Source organism: Tursiops truncatus, chromosome 4 (assembly GCF_011762595.2).
Source record: "Tursiops truncatus isolate mTurTru1 chromosome 4, mTurTru1.mat.Y, whole genome shotgun sequence".
Lineage (NCBI taxonomy): Eukaryota > Metazoa > Chordata > Mammalia > Artiodactyla > Delphinidae > Tursiops > Tursiops truncatus.
In genome coordinates, this window is record NC_047037.1 from 36,049,448 (window position 1) to 36,076,066 (window position 26,619).

Sequence of the window (26,619 nt, forward strand, 5' to 3'; positions counted from 1 at the left end):
TTCATTACTATCATTATTTTGTTGCTACAGTTATCCCCAACATGGCCATTTGAAGCATCTTTGACAGGTCTTTTGTGTTCTTTTGGCATGTCTCCATCTTTTTTTTTTTAAGGACTTATTTTGCTTCCCAGCACAAGGTGTTCCAAGCTCACCTGTGCTTTCCCCAGCCCTGTAATCAGCCATTTCTCTAAGGAGCCTTGGTTCCTTTTAATTGAAGCCAAGATGTGGGTGCCATTATATATATTTTATAACATATTAGCTTGGTAGTACAGGTACTTACTTTATATATTAACCAATGTATCTTTGTTTAATTGATTGGAAAGCATAATAAATATTTTTGAAAAGCAGTGCTTTTTGTTTAAAAAACGCTGCTCATTGCTTCCTTAGCCTGGGAAGCCGTGGTGGGATTAACAGTTCTCCCTTTTCACCTGTACAGCACGATCGATGCCTCTTTCTCTATTTAGCACTTACCTTTTCCTGTCTTATGTCGTAGATGGTAGTTTGCTCAATCGTCTGTGTCTATCCTTCAACTTCCTATATTGAAGGAGGTTCATATGTAAAAGTTGAATGGCAGTGAAAGCCAAGCAGGGAAGAGAGACTGTCCATAGTGTTGCTGTGTCCCAGAGGAGCACCAGATGGTCACACACACACTGGGCAGCCACCCATATAAAGGGCATGCTCTCAGAAAACAGAGAAAGCTTTCTGTGGTTCACAAAGGAGCCCTGTAGTTAGCATTTAACTTCATAAATGTAACTGTGATGCTCTATCAGGGCTTCCGGGTCCACCTTGCTGGATACAAGTCTGTCATTTATAACTTGCCCAAGTGTTCTCTGTGGTTAGAAGCAGAGGAGAGGGACTTCCCTGGTGGCGCAGTGGTTAAGAATCCGCCTGCCAATGCAGGGGACACGGGTTCGAGCCCTGGTCCAGGAAAATCTCACATGCCACGGAGCAACTAAGTCTGTATGCCACAACTACTGAGCCTGTGCTCTAGAGCCCACGCGCCACAACTACTGAAGCCCACGTGCCTAAAGCCCATGCTCCACAACAAGAAAAGCCACTACAATGAGAAGTCCACGCACTGAAATGAAAAGTAGCCCCCGCTCGCCACAACTAGAGAAAGCCCGTGCGCAGCAACGAAGACCCAATGCAGCCAAAAATAAATTAATTAATTTATTTACAAAAAAGCAGAGGAGAGCCAGATTGCTTACTTTCAAATCCTTACCCCGACACTTACTAGCTGGGTAACCTTGAGTAATTTACTCCCCCTTGTTGTGCGTCAGTTTCCTCATGTGCAAAACAAGATAATAACAACAACAGACCTATGCTATAATAAGATTGTTTTGCAGATTAAATGAGTTAGTATACATAAAGTGTTCAGAACAAAACCAAGTACATTATACGTGCTAAATTAGTGTAAATTATTGTCATTAATACTCCAGAAGACAGAAGACCTTTATGTCTATGAGAGGGAGCCTCATAAAATGTGGCATGGAAATATATAAAACTTCAGGGCATAACAAGGGCTCTGTGTCTAATTAATGACCAGTCCCCAAGAGGGACAACTCATTCCACCTTTTCAGTCACTGATACCCTCTCCCTGCTCTTTGCCTCACAGCCAGCCATGCATTTCCCCTGAAGCACAGGAAGTGTGCTGTGTGTGGATAAGGTGGCTATGGGTGGCTGAGCGGAGTCGGACAAAAGCCACAGAGTAGACAGGAGACTTTCCTTTCATGGCAGTTGTACTCAAAGATTTATAAAGAAAAATATTATTGTTTTAAAGCAAATGCTTTATTAAGGTATAGAGTAGAGATTTGCATAAATTTCTATGGTAAAGCCAAGCCTTCTAATAACATACGCTTTTGTGTCCACTTTAGTGGGTCACATGATAGGAATGTTTAAGAAGCACCATCTTACCGTGAAGCACATTGATAAATCTTCCATCAGCATAAAATTGTAATGGAGAAAATAGGGAGAAACAGCCATCTTTGGGTGGGGGAGTGGAGAAGAACCTCAGAAATGGGAAAGCCCCCCTCCCCAAAAAAGAGCTTAAGAGTCCTAGATACAAGCAGACAACTGTGGAACAGTGAAGTAGGTACTAGGAAAAGAAGGTGGGTGTCCCTGTGGACAGGGCAGCCTCCTCTACAATGGCTCTTGCAGTGAATGTTGCCCAGCCACTACTGGGCCTGCCTTACATTTGAACATAACAGAGCAGAAGGTGCCTCATTTTAAAATATTAACAGAGTGAGTAGCTCCTCTTTTTACCAAGTAGTTCACTGTTGAAAAGCTGAGAAAATCATTCCACTCTACCATGTCAAGTTTAAAGTTGCCTTTTGTTTAGTTACCAGATACCTGGCAAATACAGATAAGCGCTGCGAAGCCAAAATGGATTTGGGGCTGCCAGTGAGTTGCATCTGCTGTAGGGTAGAGGTTTTAATATCATTAAGATTAAGACAGCATCTCCTTCCAGACGCCTCCCATGGTAGAACCAGGAAGTAAAGCCAGCTCTACACTTTCAAAGAAGCAATAAAGATTGCCTCCTGTTACAGCATGAAACTGGATTTGCCAGTAGAAAATCTCATTAGGGTAAATATTTTTTACTCTTATCAATCCTCTGCCAAGTTGGCTTGCTTTATTCTTTCCTCCAGAAGATAGAATTCCTTTCAAAATAAAGCCTGTCCCAAGAAGCTGATACACACTCGTATAAATAAAAAGCTCCACATAGTATAATAGAATAAGAAGCTACATGTCAACTTTCCACATCTGTCTGTCTGACCAATGAGGATGACAGTCACACAGTTTAAAAGATCAGAAATTCGAGGCTTGAGTCAGGTAATCTACAATGCAATGACAGATGCTCCCAAATATAAAAACAACCACTGATAATGGATACAGAAATATTAGGCACCATGTAGAATGGGTGGATTTGGGTTAAATTTATTTTTTAGTATCTCAGTGAACATTTAGAAAACTATTCTTTATCGAGTGTTTTGCATAATTTCCTTTTGATATGTCTATATAATTTATATACTTAAATAGCAGAATCAAAAGAGTGGGCATAAAATATACAAATATGGATGAAAAAGGGAAAAAGATATTCTGTTTCATTTTGTTTGAGCATGGGGCTAGTTTTAGAGGAAATGTGCAAACCTGGCTTCATCAAGTTTTTAATCTCTTTGAGCTTCAATTGCTTCAAATGTAAAATGGAAATGTAATAATACCGCCGCATAGGACTGCAGTAAAACTCGAATGCAGTAATGTTGGTAAAATGCCCAGCACGGAGCCCAGCACATAGTAGGCACTCAACAGAGTTAGGTCTCTCCCTGGGCCCTCTGTTGTTGGTGTGCCCAGCAAGACCCTGTCTGAGCATAGTGAAAATTGTTGGTTGTCTGCCCAGCAGACATCCCTCCTCAGGTATCCACATTTTCATGTGGGTGATGACCCTTCCCCAGACTGCCAGTTGACCCAGAGGAAGGCTGCTTCCTTTCCTTTTGCTGGACCTCGTTCCAAGGTGGGCTCTGGGTTGTGTTAAACCTATCAGCCCATCTTTTCCTTAGCTAGAGTCACTAGTTCGTGTGACCAAAGCAGCCTAATTAGAGTGAATCTCAGGGGTCTTGGAATACTGAGGCAAAAGGGCCCTGCTCAGTATAGATTAAAAAAACCACATGGCCATAAATACTACTGAGAGCCACCCTAATGCGAAAAGGGAAACCAGCCTGGGGATAGCAGAGCAGAGAGTTAGAAAAAAGCTGATCCTCAACAACTTGGTTCTCTTTTATAATTCAAGGACTTTCAACTGAGTTTTCAATAACTTACTCCATAAAAAAGGCCCTGAAACCTAATTGATACACCAAGAAGTTTGAAACATCCTCATTTCTCAGTGAGGAAAGCTACAACCCACAGCTCAAGAGGATTGCAAAATAAAAAGCTAATAATTCTCAAATCTTCAGACCTTTTATATATTATAGCTGACTGAAGGGTATCTGTAACTTCTATCATATCTTTCTATGTGTTGCTGATATGTTTTATTGTCATATACCAGAATTAACATCTACCATAATTGTTTCTGATACATAAGAATCACTTCACTTTAGCTATTCTAAAGTTAGAATAAATTGGTTCTATCAAATAAATCTATAAGGCAGATTAATTTCCTTGTTTATTTCTGCATACATTTTGTAGATCATTCATCCTGGTACATTCACTGGAAAAAAATCAGATGTTCACGGGAATGTCATCTATGGAAAGGATAAGCAGCTAGTAACAACTGCTTTGAGAATTTCCTAGGACATTGCTGTAGCCTGAATGTTTGTGTCCCTGCAAAATCCATATGTTGAAACTTAACCCCCAAATTGATGCTATTAAGAGGTGGGGACTTGGTAAGTGACTAGCTCATGAGGGTGGAGCCCTCATGAAAGGGATTAGTGCCCTTATAAAAGAGACCCCAGACAGCTCCCTCACCCCTTCCACCATGTGACAACAAAGCGAGAAGGTGGCTGTCTATGAACCAGGAAGAGAGCTCTCACCAGATAACAAATCTTCCAGAGTCTTGATCTTGGACTTCCCAGGCTCCAGACTGTGAGAAATGAATGTTTGCTGTTTAAGCCATCTATGGTATTTTTGTATTTTTGTTACATGTCTATGGTATATTTGTTACTGCAACCCAAATGGACTAAGACAACCATATTCTATGATAAAATTTGTGGGACTTAATTGACAAGAGCAAAACGTTAACAATTTTAGAAAAAAAGAGAATCTTTTTCCAAATTTTAATTTTTTAAATTTATGTCAGAGGGATATAAATTAAATGTGGGATATCCCACATTTGAATATGGGGAATGCTCATATTCAAACTACTAAACCTTTTTTAAAGGTTGACTAATAAGATTGTCAAAGGAAATCCCAGATGTCAAAGGAAACAAACCATTGATGATATAACTTTTAGCTTCACAGATGAATATATAAGTGAGGTATCTAGGAAATATGCTCAAGCCTGGAGTTTTATAGTTCATTTAGATTTCTTTCTTTAAATTTGTTTGTTGCCTTGCTCCAGACAAAATTTAAGGCAACGGGTTTACTTATTCTCATTTTGAATGTTTTTAAATGAATTGGAATGCATTCCCCTGTTCACAAATGCTATAGAATTTGACCTATTCAGGAAGAGCACTGTACTCTCTGCTCATAAATGCTGCCTCCCTTTCATCAGGACAGAAATCACCTCTTTAACTACCATTTAGTATTAACCAACGGAAGAATTACAAACTGATAGGTTGGAATCACCAGGTTTTAGCAGGAAATAGTGGGCACCATGTTTAGATTATGTTGAGAGAAGAGGTGCAAAAAATTTTTTTAACATCTTTATTGGAGTATAATTGCTTTACAATGGTGTGTTAGTTTCTACTGTATAACAAAGTGAATCAGCTATACATATACATATATCCCTATATCCCCTCCCTCTGTGTCTCCCTCCCACCCTCCGTATCTCACCCCTCTAGGTGGTCACAAAACACCGAGCTGATCTCCCTGTGCAATGCGGCTGCTTCCCACTAGCTCTCTATCTTACATTTGGTACTGTGTATATATGTCCATGCCACTCTCTCACTTTCTCCCAGCTTACCCTTCCTCCTCCCCGTGTCCTCAAGTTCATTCTCTACGTCTGTGTCTTTATTACTGTCCTACCCCTAGGTTCTTCAGAACCATTTTTTTTTAAGATTCCATATATATGTGTTAGTGTATGGTATTTGTTTTTCTTTCTGACTTACTTCACTCTGTATGACAGACTCTAGGTCCATCCACCTCACTACAAATAACTCAATTTCGTTTCTTTTTATGGCTGAGTAATATTCCATTGTATATATGTGCCACATCTTCTTTATCCAGTCATCTGTCGATGGACACTTAGGTTGCTTCCATGTCCTGGCTATTGTAAATAGTGCTGCAATGAACATTGTGGTACATGACTCTTTTTGAATTATGGTTTTCTCTGGGTATATGCCCAGTAGTGGGATTGCTGGGTCGTATGGTAGTTCTATTTTTATTTTTTTAGGAATCTCCATACTGTTCTCCATAGTGGCTGTATCAATTTACATTCCCACCAACAGTGCAAGAGGGTTCGTTTTTCTCCACACCCTCTCCAGCATTTATTGTTTGTAGACATTTTCATGATGGCCATTCTGACTGGTGTGAGGTGATAACCTCATTGTACTTTTGATTTGCATTTCTCTAATGATTAGTGAAGTTGAGCATCCTTTCATGTGTTTGTTGGCAATCTGTATATCTTCTTTGGAGAAATGTCTATTTAGGTCTTCTACCCATTTTTGAATTGGGTTGTTTGTTTTTTGGATATTGAGCTGCTTGTATATTTTGGTAATTAATCCTTTGTTAGTTGCTTCGTTTGCAAATATTTTCTCCCATTCTGCGGATTGTGTTTTCATCTTGTTTATGGTTTCCTTTGCTGTGCAAAAGCTTTTAAGTTTCATTAGGTCCCATTTGTTTATTTTTGTTTTTATTTCCATTTCTCTAAGAGGTGGGTCAAAAAGGATCTTGCTGTGATTTATGCCATAGAGTGTTCTGCCTATGTTTTCCTCTAAGAGTTTCATAGTGTCTGGCCTTACATTTAGGTCTTTAATCCATTTTGAGTTTATTTTTGTGTATGGTGTTAGGAAGTGTTCTAATTTCATTCTTTTACATGTAGCTGTCCAGTTTCCCCAGCACCACTTATGGAAGAGCCTGCCTTTTCTCCATTGTATATTCTTTCCTCCTTTATCAAACATAACGTGACCATATGTGCGTGTGTTTACCTCTGCACTTTCTATCCTGTTCCATTGATCTATATTTCTGTTTTTGTACCATGCTGTCTTGAATACTGTAGGTTTGTAGTAGAGTCTGAAGTCTGGGAGCCTGATTCCTTCAGCTCTGTTTTTCTTTCTCAAGATTGCTTTGGCTATTCAGGGTCTTTTGTGTTTCCATACAAATTGTGAAATTTTTTGTTCTAGTTCTGTGAAAAATTCCATTGGTAGGTGGATAGGGATTGCATTGATTGTGTAGATCGCTTTGGGTAGTATAGTCATTTTTACAATGTTGATTCTTCCAATCCAGGAACATGGTATATCTCTCCATCTGTTGGTATCATCTTTAATTTCTTTCATCAGTGTCTTATAGTTTTCTGCATACAGGTCTTTTGTCTCCTTAGGCAGGCATATTCCTAGGTATTTTATTCTTTGTGTTGCAATGGTAAATGGGAGTGTTTCTTTCATTTCTCTTTCAGATTTTTCATCATTAGTGTATAGGAATGCAAGAGATTTCAGTGCATTAATTTTGTATCCTGCTACTTTACCAAATTCATTGATGAGCTCTAGTAGTTTTCTGGTAGCATCTTTAGGATTCTCTATATATAGTATCATGTCATCTGCAAACAGTGACAGTTTTACTTCTTCTTTTCCGATTTGGATTCCTTTCATTTCTTTCTCTTCTCTGATTGCTGTGCCTAAAACTTCCAAAACTATGTTGAATAAGAATGGTGAGAGTGGGCAACCTTGTCTTGTTCCTGATCTTAGTGGAAATGATTTCAGTTTTTCACCATTGAGAACGATGTTGGCTGTGGGTTTGTCATATATGGCCTTTATTATGTTGAGGTAAGTTCCGTCTATGCCTACTTTCTGGAGGGTTTTTTATCATAAATGGGTGTTGAATCTTGTTGATAGCTTTTTCTGCATCTATTGAGATGATCATATGGTTTTTCTCCTTCAATTTGTTAATATGGTGTATCACATTGATTGATTTGTGTATCTTGAAGAATCCTTGCATTTCTGGGATAAACCCCACTTGATCATGGTGTTTGATCCTTTTAATGTGCTGTTGGATTCTGTTTGCTAGTATTTTGTTGAGGATTTTTGCATCTATGTTCATCAGTGATATTGGCCTGTAGTTTTCTTTTTTTGTGACATCTTTGTCTGGTTTTGGTATCAGGGTGATGGTGACCTCGTAGAATGAGTTTGGGAGTGTTCCTCCCTCTGCTATATTTTGGAAGAGTTTGAGAAGGATAGGTGTTAGCTCTTCTCTAAATGTTTGATACAATTCGCCTGTGAAGCCGTCTGGTCCTGGGCTTTTGTTTGTTGGAAGATTTTTAATCACAGTTTCAATTTCAGTGCTTGTGATTGGTCTGTTTATATTTCCTATTTCTTCCTGGTTCAGTCTCGGAAGGTTGTGCCTTTCTAAGAATGTGTCCATTTCTTCCAGGTTGTCCATTTTATTGGCATATAGTTGCTTGTAGTAATCTCTCATGATCCTTAGTATTTCTGCAGTGTCAGTTGTTACTTCTCCTTTTTCATTTCTAATTCTATTGATTTGAGTCTTCTCCCTTTTTTTCTTGATGAGTCTGGCTAATGGTTTATCAATTTTGTTTATCTTCTCAAGGAACCAGCTTTTAGTCTTATTGATCTTTGCTAGCATTTCCTTCATTTCTTTTTCATTTATTGCTGATCCAATCTTTATGATTTCTTTCCTTCTGCTAACTTTGGGGGTTTTTTGTTCTTTCTCTAATTGCTTTAGGTGTAAGTTTAGGTTGTTTGAGATGTTTCTTGTTTCTTGAGGTAGGATTGTATTACTATAAACTTCCCTGTTAGAACTGCTTTTGCTGCATCCCATAGGTTTTGGGTCGTCGTGTTTTCATTGTCATTTGTTTCTAAGTACTTTTTGATTTCCTCTTTGATTTCTTCAGTGATCTCTTGGTTATTTAGTAGTGTATTGTTTAGCCTCCATGTTTTTTTCCTGTAATTGATAGCTAGTCTTATAGTGTTGTGGTCGGAAAAGATACTTGATACGATTTCAGTTTTCTTAAATTTACCAAGGCTTGATTTGCGACCCAAGATATGATCTATCCTGGAGAATGTTCCATGAGCACTTGAGAAGAGAGTGTATTCTGTTGTTTTTGTCCTATAAGTATCAATTAAGTCCATTTTGTTTAATGTATCATTTAAAGCTTGTGTTTCCTTATTTTCATTTTGGATGATCTGTCCATTGGTGAAAGTGGGGTGTTTTTAATGTCCCCTACTATTATTGTTTTACTGTCGATTTCCCCTTTTATGGCTGTTAGCACTTGCCTTATGTATTGAGGTGCTCCTATGTTGGATGCATAAATATTTACAATTGTTATATTTTCTTCTTGGTTTGATCCCTTGATCATTATGTAGTGTCCATCTTTGTCTCTTGTAATAATCTTTATTTTAAAGTCTATTTTGTCTGATATGAGAATTGCTACTCCAGCTTTCTTGTAATTTCCATTTGCATGGAATATCTTTTTCCATCCCCTGACTTTCAGTCTGTATGTGTCCCTAGGTCTGAAGTGGGTCTCCTGTAGACAGCATATATACGGGTCTGGTTTTTTATCCATTCAGCCAGTCTATGTCTGTTGGTTGGAGCATTTAATCCATTTACATCTAAGGTAATTATCAATATGTATGTTCCTATTACCATTTTCGTAATTGTTTTGGGTTTGTTATTGTAGGTCATTTCCTCCTCTTGTGTTTCCTGCCTAGAGAAGTTCCTTTAGTATTTGTTGTAAATCTGGTTTGGTGGTGCTGAATTCTCTTAGCTTTTGCTTGTCTGCAGAGGTTTTAATTTCTCCCTTGAATCTCAATGAGATCCCTGCTGGGTAGAGTAATCTTGATTGTAGGTGTTTCCCTCTCATCATTTTAAATATGTCCTGCCACTCCCTTCTGGCTTGCAGAGTTTCTGCTGAAAGATCAGCTGTTAACCTTATGGGGATTCCCTTGTATGTTATTTGTTGCTTTTCCCTTGCTGCTTTTAATATTTTTTCCTTGTATTTAATTTTTGATAGTTTGATAAATATGTGTCTTGGCATGTTTCTCCTTGGATTTATCCTGTATTAACTCTTTATACTTGATTAACTATTTCCTTTCCCATATTAGGGAAGTTTTCAACTATAATCTCTTCAAATATTTTCTCAGTCCCTTTCTTTTTCTCTTCTTCTTCTGGGACCCCTATAATTTGAACGTTGGTGCGTTTAATGTTGTCCCAGAGGACTGTCCTCAGTTCTTTTCATTCTTTTTTCTTTATTCTGCTCTGCGGTAGTTATTTCCACTATTTTATCTTCCAGGTTACTTATCCGTCCTTCTGCCTCAGTATTCTGCTACTGATTCCTTCTAGAGAATTTTTAATTTCATGTATTGTGTTGTTCATCATTGTTTGTTTGCTCTTTAGTTCTTCTAGGTCCTTGTTAAATGTTTCTTGTATTTTCTTCATTCTCTTTCCAAGATTTTGGATCATCTTTACTATCATTACTCTGATTCTTTTTCAGGTAGACTGCCTATTTCCTCTTCATTTGTTTGGTCTGGTGGGTTTTTACCTTGCTCCTTCATCTGCTGTGTGTTTCTCTGTCTTCTCATTTTGCTTAGCTTACTGTGTTTGGGGTCTCCTTTTCACAGGCTACGGGTTTGTAGTTCCTGTTGTTTTTGATGTCTTCCCCCAGTGGGTAAAGTTGATTCAGTGGGTTGTGTAGGCTTCCTGGTGGAGGGGACTGGTGCCTTTTTTCTGGTGGATGAGGCTGGATCTTGTCTTTCTGGTGGGCAGGACCGTGTCCGGTGGTGTGTTTTGGGGTGTCTGTGACCTTATTATGATTTTAGGCAGCCTTTCTGCTAATGGATGGGGTTGTGTTCCTGTCTTGCTAGTTGTTTGGCATGGTGTGTCCAGCACTGGAGTTTGCTGGTCGTTGAGTGGAGCTGGGTCTTAGCATTGAGATGGAGATCTCTGGGAGAGCTTTCAACAAATGATATTACGAGGGGCCGGGAGGTCTCTGTGGACCAATGTCCTGAACTCGGCTCTCCCACCACAGAGGCTCAGGCCTGACACCCAGCCAGAGCACCAAGACCCTGTCAGCCACATGGCCAGGTACGTGGGGAGTTTCTTGCCTTTTGGGAAGTCTGAGGTCTTCTGCCAGCATTCAGTAGGTGTTCTATAGGAGTTGTTCCACATGTAGATGTATTTTTGATGTATTTATGGGGAGGAAGGTGATCTCCACGTCTTACTGCTCCGCCGTCTTGAAGGTCCTCTCTCCAAACTCCGGAATTCCACACTCCAGAGGCCTTCCTTTCAACGTGCTGCCCCTCCGCTTCTGCGTAAATGACGAATCTTTATTTACTTTGCCACTCTGTTCTGACAGCATGTTACAAGTGGAGTGGGTACTGAGGGGTGTAGCTGGACCCCCAAAATCCCAGCATTCCCTTCGGGACTCCACCAACGTGGCGGCACCCATGTTGTAGTTCTTTACCGCAGGCAGGTGGTTTGGTGCCCCAGGTCCTTCAGGCGTCTTGCCCCTGCAGCTGCTGCGTGAGGCCCACTCTCAAGAGGTGCAATTTTATGATCCGTATTCTACGTTATTTCTTGGAGTGTCAGCAGGTGAGAAGCTGGAAAGGCTTGATGTAGTGATAAGAGGATTACAGAGAAATAATGAGGATAGTGAAGTATTGAAAGATAAGAAAGCTGTTCATTGCCTGAAGCAAGTCACTTGGCCATTCTTATCTAAATGCAAAATGAACATTTGCTGTCTTGCCAGGATTAAACAGCACAGGTCTGGTGCAGGAAGAAATAATATTAAAAGTATACAGCATCATGTAGCCTCCCCCTCTGTAGTGGGGAGCTGAACAAGGAATGAGCAGAATCCCCAGGACAGCCTGTGTTTGCCTGTTGGAAAAAAAAGCACAGCATTCAGATCCTTACTGCAGGGAGCTGTCCTTATTTGCAAGTTCTGCAAATGGGATTTTTAGGTTCTGGAGTTTTATTCAGTTTGAGACAAGGTGAAAGATGGAGTGGGAGGGTGGCATCACAGGGGAAGGTAGGAAAATGTCACAAAACTCAAACAAGTCCAAATAAATTGTCTCTCAACCCTCACCTCCACCCACTGATTCTTTTAAGGTAGGGATTGAGCTAAAGACGGCCAAATCTTTTTTAACCAGTCCTACACAGGTGGCCTAGTACCTCAGTACCTCACTTCGGAACTTAGGGGTACTTACCAGCTACTGCTTTTGTTCAGGACCTTTGGTCTTTAGGTAAAAGTGAGGCTAAAAATGTCCCACTTCAATAACCTTTTCTATGTTTCAGAAAAAGTTTCGGAAATCACATCTGGGCAATTTCAAAGGCTCAGTTCAAACTTTCGGGGTCAGGGAAAACCAGTGTGTCAGAGCAGAGAGGCTGAGGACCCTGTGCCCTTAGAGAGGGTGTTCTGGGAAGCTTCAGGGTGAGGATGGTGTAATGTCCTTGGAGACACACAGCTCTATTCTGGGGTGAGAATTTGGAACAAGGTTTAATTTCTCCAGATAGGAGAGGTTTTACTGACTTGGCTTGGTATGTGTAATCCTTCCTAGTCTCTTGAATGTAGTCTGTTCTGATAGAGAATCATTTTGGCCATCGCCCTGATCCAGAAAGCTTATTCCTAGCAAACTATCTTGTGAAGACCACTCTGTTTCTAAGCTTCAACAGGTCACACACAGACTCAAACCCATTTTTTGGTTCTTTTTTCAAAGAATCATCAAATTTGAGGTCTTTCTTCAAGGAAGCAAAAAGATAGCTCACATTTCCCAAGTCATTCATATTCATCATGAACTATAAGTCATCGGCGTATGAAATGCAAAGGGATGGAGAGACCCACACACAAGGCATCATACATTCACAAATACACAATGAGGTCAATTAAGTAAATGCCGTTATTTTTTCGTCCCCAACCCACCTTCTTCCACAGTGTACTATGCACAAAGCCTTCCAGGATGACCACTTCTAGCTTCAAAGCTAGAAGTGGCCTTTCCGACTATCTGCTGAGAAGCTGCCCAAGTGACCTTTTTGAGTCTCAGGTTCCTCATCAATAAAATAAGGATTAAGATATTACCCACCTAAGCAGTTATTATAAAGATTACCTATATGCTCAGTTAATATCAGTCTGTTCATTTGTGTTGAAGAAACTGAGATTCAGCAAGGTTGAAGAACATGTCCAAGTTCATGACAGTGATGGGACAAAACCCAGAGTCTCCCGTGTGGTCAGGAAGGCAGATGGAGACAGGCTGTCTTCAGACAGTCGGCAAACCTTTAAGGGTAAACATGGCATGACTCCATTTATGGTTATGAGTTTCCATTCCAGTGAGAAAAGGTGGTCCTCTATCTCCAGATAGAGGAGCACTGAGAGAGGATTCTCCACAGCCATGATGGTAAATGACTGATGAACATCCAAGAGGAATCCTCTAAGCCATAAAGAGGCACAATTATAAACCACCACAAGCTTCTGAAGTTAAAGTAAATAAACAGCTGAAGTTAGATAAATAACAAACAACTGGTCTGGAGTAAAAATTGTACCCGTGTCTAGACGTGTTTTTATTAGTGTTTATGGCTCCTCTGTTGAAACCAAGTCTCTGCATTCTACCAGTGCCCCAGCCACCACATGGTCCCTCCCAGTAAAAAAGATCAACCATTTTTGGCCTGTAAAAGTGGAAATTGCATTTAATTAAACCTAATATTTGTGAATTAACCTATAACATGTTAGTGTTTTAAAGTGGTGCTTTGCTGTGTTAGGGAATCTTCTTTCTTTTTTCTTTTTTAAATTATGAAAGTATGATAACACATTTACAGGGGACTTGAAAAATATAGAACAAAGTTACATACAGTTCCACTACGTATTACAATTATTATTTTGTGTATTTACTCTCAGCATTTTGTAAGCATATCTGAAATATTTATAATTGTTAGCAATATTCAAGTTTTTAATTATTCCTTAAAACAATGAACTCCTAGCCTGTTTCCTTATCTAGAGTAAGAGGAAACTACACTGAATTATCTCTAAGGTTTCTTTTGTTTTCATCATTTTGTGTCCATATGGCCAGATTAACTTGAGTACATTTGATCTGATAAAAACACTAATTTCTGCATATTTGTATCTTTAGTCCCTATGATTTATTGTACATGCAGTATAACCACTTGCGTACAACTTTCAAAGTTCTAGGGAACATTTCACATGTAAAAGGCTTAATGTGAGCAGCCATTTTTTTGCATGAGGGCCAACTGAAAAAATAAATAAGTTTATCAACAAATTTCTTTCACTCAAAATAAATAGTTTTATTAAGTCCTTTCACATAAAATACATATTTTTAAACACAGATGACCTATGTTACTGAAAAGAATATCAACTTTTTTTTTTTTTGGTAACTAAAATGTTAGAAACTGAGCTTATTTGAGAAGAAACAACCAGGGCCACATCCTGCTTACTTGTTACTCAGTTTGTGTTACTCTTTCAGATTCACAAATTGGTCTTCTCATATCATCTCATGTCAAGCTTTGAAAGAATTACACAGGATCAATACAGACTCACTTTACAGATGGGAAATTGGGATACTCAGAGAAACAAAGTTGACTTGCAGCTTTTATAGAGGCCAGCTTTCTGACAGGAGTCCAGGGAGTAAGAGAGAGTGCAGGCTGCCTGGGGCCTGTGGGTTATATAATAATGATTTCAACCTGGAAAGGAGTGCACAGGAAGGATTTAACCAAGTTTTCCCATAGTTTAGAAGTGTTTCTCAAACACTGAGATTTGAGAGCTAACGAATATAATACAAAGGCCCAGGCTCATTGAAGTAGACTAGAACTTGGACCTCTGCATTTTCTTCAAATTCCTCTAATTCATACTAAAGTGTGTATGTGCTTGTGTGTGTGTGTACATGCATGCATGCATGTCACAGTGACTGTTTGCATATGTACTAAAGCAAATAAAGGTTAAAGTATAGCATGAAGCACTAAGATTAGATGACAGAGCAGAAGAGGAAATGTGGGAGGAAGTTGATACTCACTGACATGGCTTACTTGGGGATGATATAAAGCAGTGTTTCTCAACCTTTAGTCTGTACTAAAATTGCATGTAGAGCTGCTTAAAACAGAGTGCTGGGCCCTACCCATGTCCAGAATTTGTAATTCTGTACATCTGGAGTAAGACCCTAGGATATGCATTTCTACTGGGTTCCAGGGGTTGCTGCTGGTGGTCCAGGGGCCATACTTTAGGACCAGCCGTGTAGACAAGCACAGCGAGTGGCCCTGAACCCTGGCTGCACACTGGACTCATCTGGGATGAGACTGATGCCCAGCCTCACCCCCAGAGATTCTGATATAATAGAACTTCCGTGGAGCCTGGATAGTGTAGTTTTCAAAGCTCCCCAGGTGTTTTAATGTGCAGTCAGGGTTGAGAACCACTGATGCCAAGGCTTCCTGGAAAAGCGGGCGAATCTGGGCTCCAGGAGCCACATTCAGTCCTGAGTTGCCGGATTTAATCAGTTTGTTTGTCTGCATGTCCTTTCCCAGGGGCAGGTGAAAGCAATGCACTAAATGATCTTCCTAAGGGCCTTTTCCCCACTCAGTATGGAGGCTCTGACTAGGATGCTTTAAAAACGCATTTCCGTGATGTACAAGTAAAACAAGCATTTAGACTCAGTTGATTTTTTTTCTTAACAATGCTGCCCTCTAGTGTCCTTTTGGTAGAATTATGTTAAAAACCCACCTCAGCTATCAGTACAGTTATTTCCTATTATGTTAGATAGCTAAAAACTTGGGGGGTTTTTCTCTGACATTACAAAAAAAAAAAAAAATGAAGTGGGAATTCCCTGGCGGTCCAGTGGTTAGGGCTCCGCGCTTCCACTGCAGGGGGCACAGGTTCAATCCCTGGTTGGAGAACTAAGACTCCGCATGCCCATGTGGGAAAAAAAAAAAAATTGAATATGCATTAAATTCAGTTTTACTTTGTGGCAACGTGAATCTCTAACTGTGGCCTCTACATTCTCTGCATTCCTCCCTGCATTCCGTGCTGCAGCCTCCTCCTCCCAGACTCCTTTCTGCATTCCACCAGCCCTTCCCTGCAGAGTCAGTAGCCAAACAAATCACGGAGCAAAGAAATTACCCCTCAGCTAAAGTACCTGGGGCATAAGGGCATCTTGCATAGGCTCTTCCACGCTCAGAACTGTTCCTTCTCACCTTTTCCTCACTTCCCACCTCTTTTTCACTTGACTGATAGTTTATTGAGAATTGAATTCATCAAACAGGGGCTCCCCTGTCTTCCTATGATGAGTTCTCCAAACCTCCTGAGGTCCCACCATCTTGCCAGAAGTGTCCTTCCCACCCCCAGGAGTGTTGTTCTCCTCCATCTCCCTGTGTCAAGTCTCTCTCCCTCCATACTCCCCAACCCTCTAGCCCACATCCTCAGTAACTCCCCTATCTAGATCACTCCCAGTGGCATACAGGCTTACTCTTACATCTTCCAGTTTTAAAATAAAACTCTCCTTTGACTCTGAGTACCCCTTCAGCTGCTGCCCTCTTTCTCTGCTCCATTCATTTCCTAACTTGAGTCTACCCAGGTTGTCTCTAACGCCTTCCCTTCCCCACGCCCATTCTACCACTGGCTCCAGCCTGGCCTTGGTCCCAACGCACCACAGACACTGACAGCACTCTTTTCATGGTCTGCAGTGACCTCCCTGTCACACAGCCAAATCCTATGGACGCTGTTTTGTGCCCTTCTGACTCGAATGCTCGTGTGTTCCAGTCCTCGGGCACAGCTCCTGCAAGCACTCCCTATTCTTGATTCTGAACTGTCCCCCCATCTGGCTTCCTTCCTGTCCCTCTGGCTGCAGTGACCTCTCCCCGACTCCTGCTCTGGCTCTTAGAACCTCTACTCTTTTCTCTGGGCAGACTTCCCTTTTATAGTCTCATCCACTTCCATGGATTTAAATACAGTTAAAGACTGGTAATTAATAAATAGCTCGCTTCCAGCCCAGGTTGTTCACCGTGTCATTATCCAGTTATCTCCACTCAACATCTCCCCTCAGTCTCTCACAGTCATCTCCATTTTTGGCATGTCCAAGGGGAGACCCTGGCTCTTCCTCCCAAAACTGTTCCTCGCTCAGTCTCCTGCATCTCGGTGAATGGCCAGTTATCTGGGAGATCGCCTTCATTCCTCCTCGTCCTCGCTTGCCACGTTCAGTCCATCTGCAAGTCTAGGGGATACTACCCCCCAAACAGATTTTGATCCATTCATGCCTCTGTCTTTGCTACCACCTCCCGATTCCAAGCCCCCTCAATTCCTGCCTGGAGTACCGCAATACCTTCCTAAAGATCTTCCTGCTTCCTCCAGCCCCCCTCCAGCCCCACAGCACGGTCAGATAGTGTTCTGAAATGTTCTCTGCATCGTCATTTCCTTACCTAAAAATGTTAGTGACTTCCCATCAAGCCCTGAATAACAGACAAATAACACGGTTTGCCCTCTGCCAACTTCATCCTGTAGCCCTGTCCTCCTTCCTGACTCAGCTTCCATGGCTTCCTGATTGCGGGAACTCACCAAGCTCTGTCCAGCCTCAGGGCCTTTGCACGTGCTGCTCCAGTGGCCTACAATCCTCCTCCACTGTTCTTCACCTGACTGGTCCCTATTTATTTTTTGTGCCTAAACATTACTCCTCAGGGAGACCTTCCTTAACCAACTAAAATCGGTCTTCCCTCTTATTCCCTATCTCAGCCCCCTATTGGTTTTCTTCATAACATGTCACATTTTGTAATTACCTACTTGTTTACATCTCCGTGTTCTCCACTCAATTCAGAACTCAAGGAGCTTTGTATCTGTTTTACTCACAGATGAACCCAGTGCCTGGCAAATATTAAGTTCTTAATACGTGTGTGTGAAATAAGGGAATGAAGGTACAGGAGGAGTACCACCTCCACTCCACCTTACCTGCTCTTGCCAAGGCCTCAGGAACTGCCGCATGGCCAAGCCACTGGCCAGTCCTGTGCTCATCTTATGTGATTACAGAATGGAGACAGGGGAGGCTCTCGGGCTCATTTTATTCTGTTAACCTCCTCAGTGTTTACCAACGTGTTTGATTTGCCCCAATATCCCCAACCCCCAGCATAGCAGACGCCCCATAAATCCTGTTGACTGGATGAACATCTCAGCTCTGGATGAAACAGGATGTGAAAGGAAAGGGAACTAGCACAACAATGGAGATCTCCAAAGAGAGAATACTTTGGGGCAGAGATTTAAATAATGGCTTTAGACTTCCAGAAATTTTAGCACAGGTACTCATTTCCATTTGTATAATAAAAGGAAAGAAAAGGTTTCATATAACCTTTTGTATCTCATTTGCTTTATCAAGGGAGAACTATCTTCATAGATTTAGTTGCTGAGTAATAAACTGATATTTAGAAGTCTTTCTCCAAGAAAGAAAAATATTTTTCTTATAAGCCTAGTTCTACCTCTGTTGGGACTCTGGTGAGTAAAAGCATTCCCATCTTCCAAACAAAGAAACCAAGGGCAATTTTAAATGGTTTACGTAAGCCAAATAAGCAAGCAGGCTAAGAGCCTAACCCTCGCTGTCTCGTTCCAAATCCTGTCCCTGATCAATTAAGACAGTGATTGCTGGTGAGAAATAAAAGAAGAACACATCTACTCAACTTGAGTTTGAAGGACACGTAACCTACCAGATATTAGTGGGGCAAGAAAAGCCCGTGGCCTGCAACCCCTTGAAAATGTCAGATGACCTAGCATCCTGGGTATTTGGCTGGCCTGCTTTATAGAAGAAATCCAACCGTGTCTGTGACTTATCACTCAGTTGAACTTGAGGTTCTCCACGCTTCCTGGTTCTGCACCACATCGGCTGGTGCCAAGAAGATTAGCTCAGCTCCACCCCTCTGGGAAGGGGTTCATTCTCCTGTTTAGGAAATATGATGTCAAGCTGAAAGAGGCTGATGAGCAAGCAGGGCGGGGCCACACGCAGGCCCCAGTGAAATGCATGACATGGGTGTCTTAGAATGAACTTTGGTCCAAAGTGGTCAAGGACAGAGTAGCCCGTGCGGGCTGGGAGCCACTGTGGCTTTGGCTGTTTGTTCAGCATTTAATATGTTTATCTTTCTGCCAAACACATTGTTGTTGAGTCATCTCTATTAAACAGCCACCCTGAGTGAGTCTTAGCTCTGCAGATCCCACACACAGAGGCAGGCCTTCTTTTCCCAATGACCCTCCATTCTACAAAGTCAAACAAATGCTTTCTCTCACTTCTCACTTTTAGTGAGCGCTTAAGGTCCCCATGTTCTGAAAGAGGTGAATCATGTGTTCTTTTATCCAGCCAGGAACCCTGAAGCGATAAAAGTAAAGGAAGAATTTAAAGTGGTCATTCTGTTTTTAATATCATTTCATGTTGTTGCTGCAATCTGAAAATGGAACGTCAGTTTACCCAAAAGTACCAGCCACCTCCAAACTATCAATATTTTATGTTAGACTATTATGTTATCACCAGTGTCAAAGTAATTATATTAATCCAACAAATAACTGCATTAAATATCTAAGCTTTGGGCAGGAAAAAGAAAAAAAAAAGACTGTATAACTTTGAAAAGTATATGTAGTGCTAACTATTTGGCTTTCCATAGAAATCGTTCGAGCCATGACACATGTGATAAACCAAGGCATGGCAATGTACTGGGGAACCTCCCGCTGGAGTGCCATGGAGATCATGGTAATTTCATTCCTATTTTTAAATGGCCGTTGAGTACCTATTATTGTTTGTTAGATATCATGTGTAAGTTGTAAGATCTTTTGCAAACTTTCTTCACAATCACAATGGCACTAGAATTCTATGATCAATTCCATCAGTAATAGAGATGGATATGGGGGGTGGATCTCCTCAGCTCAGAATACAATAGGGAGGGTGCAGGTATCTAACAGGAATTGTGCTTTAGCATGTTCTCTGATAGTAAGAGAGTAGATTTCTCAGCTAACGAGACATATGAACACAATATTCCAGGGTTTTTTTTTAATGTATTAAATAATGGTACTGTTCATAACATGCTAATTACAGATCATTTTTATATTATATATTAGTTAAGTTTTATTTCTTTAGGAACCTAGAAATAGTCAAACTATGTTTTCTTTGTAATAGTCCATAATTCATACTTTGACTAATTTTCCCTGGACCTTACTGATTCCAAAACCTCTCAAAGAATAATAAGGATTTCCTGCATTGGTATTTCTTAGTGAAATTGATGGTCATAACTTTGCTTACTATTTGGCAATCTACATTTATCTTGGTTTGTATTGATTTCACCAAAATGAAATTTTTTCATGCATACAGCCTTATTTCTCATCAGGTATAAATTCAGTTGCACTTTTATTTCTCCCTAGGAAGCCTACTCTGTAGCAAGACAATTCAACATGATCCCACCAGTCTGTGAACAAGCTGAGTACCATCTTTTCCAGAGAGAGAAAGTGGAGGTTCAGCTACCAGAGCTCTACCATAAAATAGGTAATCTTCACAATCAAATTTACTGATTATTTTTAACAGCAGGATGATCAGTGATCCAGAAAAAAATGTTACTGAAATGCTTTCCTAAATGTTCCTAATTAACCTAGGGGTTGTCAGCAATATGCATTCCAGACACTGGAAGAATCAAAAGTGCCTGTATGTAACCTCCAGAGTATCACTCGTGACAGCCAAGCAGAGCTGTAAATTGTGACTGGTGTACAAGCTGTACTCAGTAGGTGTTCAAAAAATGCATATAGAATGAAGGGAAGAAACAATGAATAAACGTATTTTTCATAGGGTAGTTGCTCTAGCCAAGAATGCATCTCTGAGTGGATTATGACTGCCTTTCCCAAAAATTATGGATTTGTACATCTGCATCTCCTATTTTGCCTAGAACTGAGTCAGAATGGGAATTCAAGAACGGCTGACAAGCCAGGGACACATGTTTTTGTAGGTAGACATAATGACAAAGAGAGGGAAAAAATATATACACAACATGTACACGAGAATTTTGGGCATCAGAAAAACCTAAGTAAGCCACATTTTCAGGCGTACTTATTAAAACAGATTCCAGAGATAATTTTCTTCATAAGAAATGGGGGTTTACATGAGTGGGAAAATGCTGGGTAAGAAAAAAAGGATTAAAAAGTTCAACAACGGCAATAACAATGGTTATTATTGCTGTCACTGTGTGTTTACTGTGCAGGGGGCGTTGTGCTCCTGCTTTGCACCAGGCACTGTTAAGGCACTGAGTGAACAAGCGAAGAGCTGGATTTCTGTGCAAGCAAAAGTGTTTATCTCTGAGTGTAAAAAGAAACATAAATTTTGGTCATCCGAAAACTATGGATAAGCCACATTTTCAGGCTTGATTATATGGCCTGTTCCCCATAACCAGCAGTGCACGTTTGGTAGGTTTATAAAAATGAAGCACGATTTGTAGATGCCTGAACTGTAATGAAAAGATTTATGCTGATATTAGCTCATGTATCTGGCCAGTTTTCCCCACAACTAACCAAGTCCTTTCTAAACACCCCGACACTTTTGATCCCAGTTTGCTGAAGTAACTTTTTAAGGTTTTTTCTTCTGTAGGCGTCGGAGCGATGACATGGTCTCCACTGGCCTGTGGCATCATCTCAGGAAAATATGGAAATGGGGTGCCTGAAAGTTCCAGGGCTTCACTGAAGGTATTTTCCTCCACCCCTAGGAAAGAGTCTGGGGATAGGAGCAAGGGAAAAAAGGAGATTGAACAGAACAGTTCTGCAGCAGCCTGTGGCTCCCTGGCTCAGGCCGAGTGTGGCCTTGGGCTGGCCGGTGTTCCCTGGCCAGCTCCCCAAGCCCTCTGGAGGTCTCTACTTCTGGTCAGGTATCAGTGCAGAAAGTTCTCCTCTGGGGACCGGGGGAGATGCCCAATGACCTGGTTGGATTCGTAGACTCGAATTCCTACACTAATTCTTATATTCAAGAAGGCATTTCATTGCTCCTTCGAAACTTAGGAAACGTAAAATCCCTTTTCTATGTAAGAGGATCTAATTTTACTTTTCTTGACAAAACAAAATTTAAGCCATAGAGGTTTAATCCACATGTGGCAAACCGGTTGTAGTTGAATAGGTTTGAGTTCGGTTGACGTTTTTTAATATGTGAGGATGGGGAGTAAGGAGGGAGGGTTTGGGAAGCAGATACAGAGCCAAGCCTCTGTCACGGGGGCTCAGGGCTGGCATTTGCAGAAATCAACTCCGGCTGCTCAGTCTTGCAGCTTAATTTCTTCTCTGAAGCATAAAGATATTTAAGATCATTGACATAAAGTTACCTCCATTTAGAAGATCTTGATGATTAATTTACTTGGAGGGTACTCCAAAATCTCTCCTTGTTAATAACAACATGTCTGTTTTTTAAAACTTGAGAGAATGTGTAATAACATTAGAATCACAAATTACTCTGTAATGTCTAGGGAGAGAACATAGGCATTTTCAAAATTCACACATGCCAAAGGCCCCAAAGAGGAAGCAGAAGTCTGACACAGCCTCTTGTCTCCATCAGCACAAAGTCAGCACAAGGACAACTCAAGTTAAGCCCAAACCAGCGACCTTTTAATCAGTGTGGCTGGAACCACCATGTGCTTCCCTAATCAGGACCTTCTCCAGACTCTAGGTCTATCACTTTTCTCTCTGCTGTATCAGTTGACCTATTAGCTTGTTTGTTCTCTAAGATAATACAACATAACTATTTCCTAAAACATGGTGACATGGTCCTGCTTCTAGTTTTGCATTATTACACTAATTATCCTAGAATATTATATAGGGTCTTGTTTCTGAAAAATGGAAGGTTTTGAATAAGTCAGCAAAGAAAAACGAAAAGCATCTTAGGAAAGAAGGGATAAAAGGTGGATGGCAAGAAAAGAGTGAAGAAAGAGAAGCATTGAAAATTGTGATTTTGCTGAGCATCTACTATGTGCCAAGCACCGGGCTAAGTGTTTTTATTCATCTCCTTTTTTCCTCACAAAGATAAATGGATACAGATGGCTTTTAGCCAGTTGTAGCCAAGCATGTTGTCTTACATTCTTTCAGAGACTTTCTGAAAAACTCAAAGTGCTTCCATATATACCAGGTGTTTGTTCCAGACTATCCTTATAAGAGGGTAAACCTTTTCCAGATGCAGAAACTGAGCACAAAGAGATTAGATAACAATCCAACAGCATAAACTTATAATAGAAAAAGTTAAAAGTAGAACCCAGGTCTCCTGGCTCTCAGTGCATCTCCCTAAAGGCATTTTTGTTTCCCTTCAAACTCAGGTTTTTAAAGGAGGAAGAAGTAGCTACTACACTGTATTTGAAGTATATGATTGGCTGATCTCCATCACTATTTGAGAAAAGCTTACAAACAGCTGAAAAGCTTTTAAAAATGCACTAACGAAAGGAGGAAAAGAAAAGGAGATGCAAAATATTTGAAGGTGACTAAGCCCAAAAGCAACCCGAAAAATATTTCTGTTGTTGACTTTTCAGCATCTGTTGAAACATCCTTAGCAATAAATAAGGACTCTCAACAGGTGAAAGGCAGCCAGTCACAAAGCACGCTTCTTTAGAGCTCTGCAAACCCTCAAGGCTTCTTAATTCATCAGTCCAAGTGCTTTCTGGACTAATATATGTACACTTAGAAAAACCACTTGAGTAACTAAAGCAAAAAATACTACTACTACTAATTATATACATATATATATATATATATATATATATATATATATATTTCAACCTTAAGATTGAATGAGAATTCTAATAGTAAAAACATTTTTTAAAAAATAAAGACCTAGGCAAATAGATAAATAAGATGGCAACTTTCACCTTCCCCCAAAATAGAATAAATGGTTGGTATTTCACACTGGCTGTTTTAAGTTACAATAAAATAAGGTTGCTAATACTTTGTTTCTGCTATAAATATTGAACTAGATTTGAAGGATAAACTAACTGAGTGTGAAAAAATACCTATCTTTTAGAAAGTAGTACTGCCCAGGGGGTTTTCTGGGAGGCTGCATCTGGCCCACCACTGTTACAAAGACTTCTAAATCAGTGTCATCAGCACTGACTCACCGCTGAGCTAAACACCACTACTTCTTCATGCCTATCAGACATGTCCACGTGGCTGTCCCATGGGCATCTGTCATGCCTAATGGAATCTGTCCTCACTCCCCAGAATCTACTCTTCCTTCTCATTTAACAATGCCTCCACCCATCCATCTGGTCATCCCAGTCAGAAGCCAAGGCATTATCTCAGCTGCCTCTTCTCCTCCCTCAGTCTTCTTCAGCGGGGCACTAACTCCTCCAGTCCACATGCTGACGCTCTGTGGTCCATTCCTTGTACCACCCTTGTTCAGATCTTCATCACTGCTTACTTGGTTTGCTGCATTAACCTCCCATCTGGACTCTCTGATTCCCCCGCTCCCTTTTTCAGGTACCCACCAGTTTTCTATTATCTATCTCAATTATGTGACCAATTATCTTTCTAAAAGATTAATCTGACTATATCGTAACCCTGCTTAAAATCCTTTAATGACTTCCCAATCACTGATTATAGGACAAAACCTAAAACCCACAAAAAGCATTCAAGAAAATACTCTTGAACCCGTTTTTTGTTCTTGTCTCTCCCCAAATCATATTACTTCATTTTTCACCCAAATGCACTGTACTCTTTTTTGCTTCCCCAAAATGCCCTTCTTTACATCCTGCTGTGGAAGCTCTCCTCATCCCTAAAGACAAATCTTGGTTGTCTTCACTCTGTGAAACCTGTCCTCACTTTATAAAACTCAGTTATTGGTACTTTCTTCTGTCATTCCATAAACACTTCTTACAGTCTTAGAATCCTCTGGCTGCAAGCAATAGAATGCAATTCAACCTAATTTAATCAAAGAAGGGAATACATAGACAGACACTCCCTGGGAAGGATGGAGTGGGATGGCCTCAGGGGTGACTCCATCCATAGATTTGCACATTGTCAGGACTCTCCATCTCCTCTATTTCTCCCTGCATGTGAGTGTCATTTTTTTCTACTACAAGTGGGTCTTTTCCACGAGGCCAGGAGCAGGAATGCTGGTGACCGCAGGCTTACATCCTTAAAGTCATGTAACCTGAGAGAAAAGAGACTTTTTCTTTATCAGCTTCAGTCCAGAGAAGACTGGCCAAGCTTGGGTCATGTGCCAACCTGATAAACCAATGACAGTGGCCCAAAGGATAAGGTGCTGTGACCAGCTCACGTCATGCACCTATGGTGACCTATTTCCCATAAAGAGGCAGTACAAACAAGGCTTCTGAGGAAATCATTGAGGGGGCAATCCAACTAAAAACAACACTTCTCAAGTTACCAGACAATGATTTGTGAGTACCTATAGGACAGAAACTGAAACTCATGTTAACTCATCACAGAGCCTGGCACATGCTAGGTACTCAATAAATGGTTCTTGAATGGGTGCAATGAGCCATAACTGAGGATCAACAAAGTCTGATCAAGAGACCAGGTGAGCAGCTTTTAAATAGAAATTTTAAATAGAAATGAAAAGTGCAATAAAATTTATGGACAGCTCTTCCCTACTGTTGGGAAAATACCTTATAGAAAAATCATAAAAATATGTACCCTTCTGTCAAAGGTAAACTGGAAACATGCAAACTTAACGTAGATCAAAGTGGGTGGAGAGGGGCAGTCCAAGTACTCCAGGTGTTCATATTAAGAAACTAAGGATATTGCCCATTATGGTACAATTTCAGAAGGAAATTTTTTAGCTCCAGCATTTTACCTAGAGATTTTCACCTCAATAGTGAAGACTTTGCTGCTCTTTTGAGCCAAAGACTTCGATGTTTAGATAGAAATAGTCAATGATCTTGAATGCTAAATTATTCTAGACAAGGCCCAGTAATGAAATGTGACTGATTCTGTCCATGGCTTTACAGTTGCTCCCTGAGTTCCAATCTACGATTAACTAACAGGCAATTGGGGGATTTGGGGCTGATCTCACAGACTAGTCCCACCCTGTTATGGCTACCTGTAATATGGGTGTCACACAGATAATGGTCACAGCAATAGGAGATGGCAAAGAAAGAGGCTTTTGGAAAATTTAAAGAATTTTGTGACATGTATAAAAGCAATAGCCCACTAATCTGTGGAAAAAAGCTCATTCAATTGTTCCTTTGGCAAATATTTACTGAGTGTCTACTCAGTGCCGGGCCCTGTGCTGAGGGCTGAGGATACAGGGACAGTCTCAATGTAACTCAGGGACTTGCTAGAGATAGACATGAGAAGGAGTGAATTATGAAACTATGTGGAATCCACAAGCACTGTGGAAGCACGCAGGACTGCCAGCTGAGTTGTAGTTCTTTAAGGAGGAAGTGTCTGTACTCAATCTGAAAAATTGAAGAGATCTATCTTTACCCTGTGGAACCCTGGTTTCTCAGATCCCTTCCTCACCACCATATTGGCTGAGCCCCTCTGGGCCAACCACTGTGTCAAGACTGGAGATGTTGAGATGAACGAGAAGCCATCTCTGCCTTCCACTAACTTAGAAAGAACAATCAACATGTAATCAAACCACTGCAGGAATAGGATTAAGCAAGTGGAATGGAAGATGAAATTTCAACTTCTGATTCGTGGATTACTGCCCAGTCAACAAGTTGGGTTTATTATTGCATACAACCACACCCACCACCAACCTTCTTACCAAAAACACTGTTTCACTTCCATATTTAATTAATATTTTAGTTAAGCCTCATCTCCTCCCTATGCTAACATTTTCCTACTTGTAAAGCAGTTAAAGTTATGTATTTCCA

General features: G+C 40.6%; 1 protein-coding gene across 4 annotated transcripts in view; it reads left to right on the top strand.

Annotated features, from left to right (window-relative positions):
* KCNAB1 (potassium voltage-gated channel subfamily A regulatory beta subunit 1) overlaps positions 1-26,619 on the top strand; it is a 396,177-nt gene that overhangs the window by 354,860 nt on the left and 14,698 nt on the right. For 2 of the 4 annotated variants that reach the window (XM_073803822.1, XM_073803823.1), the window contains exons 9-12: positions 19,444-19,529; positions 20,195-20,315; positions 21,405-21,499; positions 23,104-23,233. In XM_073803822.1, the coding sequence (XP_073659923.1) occupies positions 19,444-19,529; positions 20,195-20,315; positions 21,405-21,499; positions 23,104-23,178 (377 nt within the window). In that variant the 3' untranslated portion in view covers positions 23,179-23,233. Of the gene's footprint in view, positions 1-19,443; positions 19,530-20,194; positions 20,316-21,404; positions 21,500-23,103; positions 23,234-26,619 lie in introns of those variants that run through there. The other 2 variants (XM_019946228.3, XM_019946229.2) reach the window with 1 other exon arrangement.